This window comes from Anguilla anguilla, chromosome 2 (assembly GCF_013347855.1).
Source record: "Anguilla anguilla isolate fAngAng1 chromosome 2, fAngAng1.pri, whole genome shotgun sequence".
Classification (NCBI taxonomy): Eukaryota; Metazoa; Chordata; class Actinopteri; order Anguilliformes; family Anguillidae; genus Anguilla; species Anguilla anguilla.
In genome coordinates this window covers 14,407,785-14,416,394 of record NC_049202.1, presented here as the reverse complement: position 1 = coordinate 14,416,394, position 8,610 = coordinate 14,407,785, and the positions used below count along the sequence as shown (strand labels likewise).

Below are 8,610 nucleotides of genomic sequence, written 5' to 3'. Positions count from 1 at the left end.
ACTGACTTTAGTTAGCTAACAATGGCGGCTACCTAATGTTTCTGAATATTGACCAGCCAGTTGATTAGTGTTAGGTTAGCCACCAAGGCGAGCCTATCTCCAGCACTAACCCAGCTGGAAACGTATCACCTGTAGTCAATTCATACACATTTCTTGTTCTTCTTCTCCTTCTTCCTCTATTGACCATATGAATTTCAGATACAGCACGCAAAGAAAAAAGTGTCATGCCCAGAAATGTCCCGAATTCTTTGAACAACAAATACAAGACAAACAGGCAGACACAGATTTCCAGTGCATCATAGTAATGGTTATTCTATAATAATATCATGGTGAAAATCCTGCATAGTATGCCTTTAAATGAGGTACTGTAGAAAGTGGATAAGTGATGAATAAACATTGCATAAGGAATACTAATGGCTGATTAACTTTGGATGAACAGTTTCAACAGTTTTAGATTACTGCAAAAAGATTTGTAAGTGATGAATAAGTACTTAATAAATATGAATGCAAGACAAACATATATTACATATGTGTATTCAGCTCTAAAAATGGAAAATGAATAATAACAGCTTTACAAATCAACTTTTACTCATAAAATGAAAGAGTTTTACGTGGTCTTTATTATAATTTTACTGATTTCCTTCAGAACAATAAATGGTTTGCTAACACATACTCTTTATCTCACTAGTACATGTCAACAAACACATTATGTAAAACATAAACTTAACAGAAATCATTTACTCGCAATCTCAAGCTTTAGAACACTCATGAACTAATGATTTGTTTGTGGTTCTTAATGACGTGTTAATGACTTATTAATATTATTATGTTACCAAAGAGGTTATTTTCTTTTGAGCCTAGTGAGTGCAGTGAGAAAGGGACTCAGACAGGCACAGAGACAAAGGCTAAGTATGGTCTGTGTTGCGGAGGCTAGTCCAGGCAAGCCATCGCAATTATGCTACAGTTGATCAAACAACCAGAGGGGCTATCTTCAGCAGTAACATCAGCAGGAGAACGATTTGGGGGTGAGAGGAAGGCAGGGGTGTTAACAATAGTTATAGCTTTGTCCTAAGATGGACACAACTGGGGGGTACATCTGTTAATTGGTTTCAGAAAAGCAATGACCAAGCTCTACAGGAAACTGTGAACTTCCATCAGGTTATCCATTATCGGACTGGATGCTCCCGTTCCACCGAGAACCTCCCTTCTTGGCTACATGTGAACTATTTCTGTGGGTGATAGGCAGGAAGACTGGGAGGCTGTTGACCACTCTGCTGCAGTTCAGCACGCCATATACGGCACGAGGGAAGTGTGCATCTTAGAACTAGAAACAAAGATAAAAAACATGGGCGTTTCTAGCACAAATATGGGGGAACAAACACTCAGTGCATTAAACTCATCTGTTTGAAATTATAAATGCTTTGCCTTCCAATCCATTTTACTCAGGATTTTTTTTCAGAGGGTGTTTTTCACAGAAACCTTTCGAGAACCAGAGGACGTGTGTTCATACCGTTAATAATGCATTCAGAAAATCCCCCTTTGGCATTCTCGGTGAGCTGTTTGGTCCTTACTGCAACACTTCCACATAAATGAACACAGTTCCCCTGGAAACAAATCTGTTCACATATACAATATGTTCTTCATGGTTGATGTCACAATTTTTTTTTAAATAAAATAAATTAATCTGAAAACAAATGAGGAAGCAAAGCAGCAGTACCTTGTGACCTCAGTGACGAATCCACCATTCTAAAGCAGGAAGGGACATGTCAAACTACATCTTCTTCTTATTATTATTCTTCTTCCATACAAGTGATCACCAGCAAATCTTCAGAAAAAAATGTCTTGCTTTGAGTACAACATCTCCTGTTTGACATGCCTCATGAGATGAAGGTGGCGATCCATCCTCAGAAGTCTTGGATGTTCAGGGTTAAGTCTTGGGGACACATGTTCTGTTTTCAAGAGTGTTGAGCTACATGGGATGGCAACCAGTCAAAATGCCCAAAGATGACAATGAAGCACTCAACTCTGTCACCCTCCCCTCGCACTCTTCTGATTTTTTTCAAAAGCAGAGCTGCTTCCACAGGCCTTGGCACACGGCTAGTTCCCCTCAGCACCACATGCCCCCAGTGGACGGGTCCGTTTTTCATGGAAGGGTTCCCTCGGCGGTCTGAACGAAGTTGTTCCTCCCGTTCTCGTGCTGTCGCCCCGACGTGTTGAGAGAGCTCCGTTTCAGGATTTTGTTGATGATGTCGGAGCACGTCTTCCTGTACTGGTTCCTCAGCAGAGAGTAAACAAATGGGTCGCAGGCCGCTTTGCTGTAAGCCAAGCACTTGGAGGCAACTCCCCAGTGAGAGTTGATAGGCACTACCGGAAACAGCTCCACAATCCTGTCGGGAAAAATGGACATGCAAAGAAGATAATGAAGCGGGAGAATCACTGTGGAATCACTGTGGACTCACTGTGAATGAATTGTGACCATATATTATCCCCATTTCTGGGAATTAACAACTGTCCGCAAAATAAATAAAAAAAATTGATCAACATACTGAATAGTAAGCTCATTTTATATTCAATGTCACATGATTTGAGCTGGTCAGCTGTTTGGTAAAGAGAGCACAGGTTAGCTAAGGAACCAAATGGGTCAGAAGGGCCATGACCATACTGTTCTAATCCTAAAAGCTCTGAAAGAAACTACCCTATAAATATTGAGATTGAAACAAAGCATGGGTCCTACTATCCGGATCCCTAGAATAATAAAAAGATATGGCAGAAATTAATTTAAGAGAAAACAGAAAATCAACAAGAGAGAATTGTGGGAGTCAGTACAGAATTTATTATCTTATGAGCCTACATTAAATGCCTGTTAATGCCTCACCTGGGGAAAAGAAAGTGTGGGGGATGCAGCAGCACAGAAAATTAATGCTTTGTGAGTAATAAGATGATTAGCAGGAGAGGCAAGGAGAATATAGCATGACAACTAGATGCTAACAAAAGAAAACCTTTTGTTAAATGGCATGCCAGCATCAGACAGAGGCAAAGGGTACCAGGAAGGGTGGCAACTATCTTTCCAGCAGAAAACCAGAGTTTTCTGCTGGAAAAGTTGCAAATCAACTGTCTGTAACCTACTCCCTATTGGTCTCCTGGTAATGATAAAGATGCCTGTGATTTACAGTAAAAAATTGTTCTAAGGAATATAAACAGTTTTGGGGAGTCTTTCTCTGAATAGCACTGATTCCTTCATATGATGCTTTGGGAATGTTGGATAAGCTTAATTCACCCATTGGCTTGAACATCCAGTATCAATTTCAGATTTAACAGCTTTGCCACTCCCAATAATGACTTCTTCACTATGATTTTGAGGAATTACAGGTGCTTTGTGAGCTATGTGTTCCTTTTTACTGTGTATCTACCATACACCAGAGGTGTATTACCAGAGGTGAATCTACACTTCATTTTTCACAAAACAAACCAGCACAAGAAAGTAGCTGCATAACAAGGCCTTTACTTCAATTGCTCCCTCTCCCTACCTTTTAGAGCTTTACTTGAAAGGAATCTCTGCTGAACGCTTATTAGACTTTTTTTATTCACCCAGGGAATTAAATTTCATATATTCAGTCACCATCCCTCTCAGTGTTGCAGAAGTTTACAGTGAGCAAAGAAAAGGCTGCAGTAGATAATGAACCTAAAGGGAAAACACAACATGGTGGAACGTATTCACCCTCTGAAACAAGTCCAATTAGCTATATCCTTATTTGATAGGATCCATGACACCTACAATAACTGCATATGGCAGGCCATTCTTTACACTGAAAACTAAAAGCCACCATTTACAGTGAATTGACCACATTACAAAGTAATATTTTAACACATCTATTACCTATTTATATTCACATGATCACTATTATTATAATTTTTGTAAACATTATAATACTTCATTTCAGCATAATTCTCATATAAAGCACTCAAGTGATACACTACATTTCCAAAAGTATGTGGACACCTGAACATGACACCCATATGTACTTGTTGAACATCTCATTCCGAAACCATTAATATGGAATTGGACCCCCATTTGCTGCTATAGCAGCCTCCACTGGGAAGGCTCTCCAACATGGAACATGGCTTCAGGATTCACTTCCATTCAGGCACAAGAACATTAGTGAGGTTGGGCACTGATGAGAGTATAAGGCCTGGCTTGCAGTTGGCATTCTAATTAATCCCAAAGTTGTTTGGTGGGGTAGTGGTCAGGGCTCTGTGCAGGCCAGTCAGGTTCTTCCCCACCAAACTCAGCAAGGATTTCTTTATGGACCTTGCCTTGCGTACGGGGGCACAGGAAAGGGCCTTCCCCAAACTGTTGCCACAAAGTTGGAAGTGCATAACTCTTTAGAATGTCAGTTAGAGTGTTACTGTATGCGGAGCATTAAGATTTCCCTTCACTGGAACTAAGGAGCACAAACCATGAAAAACAGCCCCAGACCATTGTTCCTCCTCCACCAAACTTTACAGGGAATTAATCTTGTTATCTTGAGTGAAAATCATGTTACAGCTACCATTCTGCTATGCACTACAGTGCTGTCAAATCTGCAGTGAAATTGTTGTAGTATTGCAACAAGTAATGCATATGTACTGAGTCCAGTTAGACAAATTCAGATAAAAATATACATTCTTCTTGAACATGAATATTGCACTTTATATGTTAAGTTGACACAGAATACTTATCACATAAACACATGTACGATTCCTCTCCTCCACCTGTGGCCAAGAAATTGAAGTTATTTTACCAACCAACTAATTTAAGATTTAAAAAATTGACATTTTCCACTGTATGTGCTGCCTAATCTACAGTATTTGTACTGAACATCTTCTTAGACTCGCTAATACCACCCGCATTGTGTCTCATATAATAGGACGAGAGAAGTATGGTGCACCACCTTCCTCTGTCAAAAAGCTTATCATACAGCACCATATGTGATACATAAGCAGGCAGGCAGATTAAGTGTAAGACTTCCATTTCTACCACACCCATTCAGAGACATTGATTAAAAAAAAAAAAAGTTTATTGGTTTTGGAGCAGAACCCAACGAGTGATAAAAATGCAAATTAAGCAACAGGGTATCCATTATCACTACGTCAGACGATCTCAGTGCAGGGCTCTGTGGTGTTGGGGCTAAATGCCTGATGAGGCCAAGCTGCAGGTCGGTTGCATCCGGATTCTAATGCAGGAAAGTGGCTGTAGCTCGGCTGTAGAACTTGAAAAGTCAATCTGGTCACCCTCACCTTGTAATCACGTAGGGCGCGAAGCACACCACAAACGAGCCGATGAAGGTGCTGATCTTTTTGGTGGCTCTCTGTCTCCGTCTCTTCTGTTCCTCCAGGCATCGCTGTCGAACACTGGCCAAGGCACAAAGGCTCGCATCATGCCAAAATCACAAAAGAAATGCTGGGTAATGTGAAAAGGGCAAAAGGAAGTCTGTGTATGCGCGTGTACATTTACATTTATTTGTGTGTGTGTGTGTGTGTGTGAGCCTCTGTGGGTGTCTGTGTGTGTGAATTTATTTGTGCTTGTGAGCATCTGTGTGTGTGTGTGTTTATGTGTGTGCATGTGTGTGTATGTGCATGTACATTTATTTATGTGTGCATGTGTGAGTGTCTGTGTGTGTCTGATTGATAGATTGATTGTCATGCACATGGAACAAAGGAATGGTTTCTCTTTCAATTTATGAATACTTAGTCAAACAATGCTGTTTGACTTGCAAAACTAGAAAACTAGGGCACTTCAGTGCGGGTGTGACTTTTATGCTTATAACATACTGAAGGACTGTAATATGTCTGGAGACTAAATACACAGTTAATGAAATATGGGATAATAAGTTTAACATTCTGTTTTGATGACTGGTTTCAGTTCATCACAGCCAATTTCCTCTTGCTAACAGTCTTATATCATATATAGGATTGTGATGTGCCTGCACTTGTCTATTAATGCACACATGGTAAAACTGACCTGCTCGTAGGTATGCTTGTAGATCACTTTGAGGTTGTGGTATAGCCTGAATCCCATAGGTAATCCTCACCAGTACAACTTTGTATGTACAACGTCTGTAAACAAACTAGGTAGGCTAATGTTTGTGAAATATACCTCCACTAAAAAGCTCAACTGGTCAGGTCTGCAAGCAAGGGAGAATACTGCAAGAATCTAAATGATGTTCAAGCAATTTCAAACTGAAAATATAAGAGTGAATGCCTATACAGGTGTCTTGGGGACTGCTAAATTTTACAACAGTAAATCTAATCTGTTATTTATTTACTTATTTTATTTGCTTTATACTGCAATACTCCTATATGGAAATGAATATTCTCCAGTACTTAAGTATCATTCTGTGTGCTTTTATCTATATGCTTTTGCAGTTTTGCACATGCAGTTGAAGACAGTACTTTGTGATGAATATCACGCAGTCTATAAGAAAATGAGAAGGGAAAACGGGTAATTACGGGGGTAATATTTCCGCGACTGTGATCAAAGTATTTCAGAGTCAAATAGCAAGGGTCACAGTATGCATGATTTACTGTAATTATGTTAAGCTAGTCTTTTGGTAAATGTGATCATACTCCACAATTTAGAGCTTTGATTGATCAGAACCGCTCAAAGCTCTAAAAAATGTGGAGTAAGATTCAAGGCAAAGGTTTTCTCAAACTATGATTTGAGAAAGGGCACGCGCACTGCATTAAAATAATTCCTGCTACCATTTCACGGAGGAAATCGGACACGAGTGGTTCTAAATACTCTTGTCTGTCCAGTTTGCTTCACATAGTCAGTTAAATGCTTGATATTAATTAAGTGTCGTTTAAATTAGTCAACAGCCGTTAAACAATATAGCGCTAGCACATAAAAAGGGGGGAATTCCTCATCTTAACCATGCCAGCGCGAAATGGCTCGATTTATACGGTAGACCAGGTGACAAAATAATGTCAAACACGACGTATTCCCTAGCTATTTAATTCTATTACAGCGATTTCAGCTCTGGGGCTGTGGGTGCATTTGTTATAAAAACAAAGAAAAAGAAAACAAGCTTCGTTCCAGCGGCAAAAAAAAGTTTTGTAAAATGTATGTAATTTCTGCTATTACCACTCAAGTTGAACCACAACTGTGAAACAAACAAAGATCATAATACATACAACCCACTGTCTGTTAAAAACGTCTTACCTTGGGTGAATGTCCACGAGAAGCACTAAAGTCTGCATGGTAATAACGTCTATCCTTTTACAGTGGAACCGAGCCACTTTTAGCACTTTAAGGTATGTAACGCACAGCACTACCAAAGACAGGAGAAACGTGAGCGAGTGGAAGACCACTGTAAAGACAACAAACTGGGTCCGACTGCTGTTCGCTCTGGCATTACAGAGAGTACAAGATGCGTAAAGTTGATTGTATCCCACCCATGAGAGACAAGCGGCTACTGTAGAGAAGCATACGGAGTGTACCCACGTGTAGCCAAGCACGAAAGCTGCGTCTCTGTGTCGCATTTTGGAGTGATAGCTTAGAGGGAAAACCACTGCGATCCACCTGTCGATGCTCAGAGCTGCCATACTCAGCATTGAATTTGTAGTCAAAAAGGTGTCCAGAAAACCAGCACTCTGACATAACACCTGGCCGCCAATTTGACCATTGTTGACGAGTCCCACCAAAGTCAGAGGCATGTTGGAAACAGTTAGCAACAAGTTGCAGAAGGTCAGGTTGAGGGTAAACAATGCCGGTACTTGCTTCCGGATCTCCGGGCTATACAGAAAGCAGATCAGCACCAGCACGTTGGACAGCAACGACACTATGATGATGACTACTACCAAGAGGGAGAGAATTATCTCCACTGTGTCCATGGTGTTTCCCGCTCAAATATCCTGAGTTGCGATAATTATATCCAGCCACGCGAAGCTTTTAGAGAATGACATGGTGAGAGCTGCAAGACGCATCCACCACCGTGCCCAGATAGCCCCTGTTATTTCCCGAGGAGCAAATCTGCTTCTTTCCACGTCACTGCTTTCAGATTTGTGCAGGAAGCAGCGGGGATGCCCGTCAAGTTACAAGGCATCAGGAATAATCAACAGGATTGAAAAGCAGTGAAGAGATTCGTGAGTAGATCACGAAAGCTCTTCCGCGGTCCACAAAAGTGGCATTTATTATAGTTCTTTCCCTCCCTTGAACGTCTTCTGGAACTGTTCCAGTCGCGATTGCCTCGTACACCTTGCACTCAGGAGGAACTGTCTTGTGCTCTCTCACTCGAATGTCATTACCATAAACTGGCGAATGCTGTTGGCTAAATTACAAATGGGTTGGACAAATTAAACAATTAATCAGACCGACAAGTCAACTGTAATAATACCTGTAATGTATTTAACAAGTATTAAATGGAATAGAGATCACTTTAAAGGACAAATCGAAATTTTATTCAATCTAAAAAGGAAAGAAGCTGTGAAGCACTACTGTTTTTTGGGTCTGAGCCAAGACAAAAATAAAATGATAATACAATAAAAAAAACTACTGATTAAGAGACAAAAGAAGTTTAGAAACCCACAGCTGCCACATATGCGGGCTTCTAAAAATCCTTTTTCAAGCCT

At 40.4% G+C, this 8,610-nt stretch overlaps 1 protein-coding gene across 2 annotated transcripts; it reads right to left on the bottom strand.

Annotated features, from left to right (window-relative positions):
• Window positions 1–612: 612 nt before the first annotated feature.
• Window positions 613–8,258, bottom strand: LOC118221541 (G-protein coupled receptor 26-like). Of its 2 annotated transcripts, XR_004764130.1 has the most exons (4): window positions 7,202–8,258; window positions 5,278–5,391; window positions 1,511–2,387; window positions 613–1,324 (listed from the first exon to the last, which is right to left on the bottom strand). XR_004764130.1 is itself a non-coding variant. In XM_035406695.1 (3 exons), the coding sequence occupies exons 1-3, from the start codon at window positions 7,870–7,872 to the stop codon at window positions 2,144–2,146; spliced, it is 1,029 nt and encodes a 342-aa protein (XP_035262586.1). In that variant the 5' UTR covers window positions 7,873–8,258; the 3' UTR covers window positions 613–2,143. The 2 variants fall into 2 exon arrangements, 1 of the variants encoding a protein (XP_035262586.1); XM_035406695.1 differs by having other exon boundaries at window positions 613–2,387.
• Window positions 8,259–8,610: the final 352 nt, after the last annotated feature.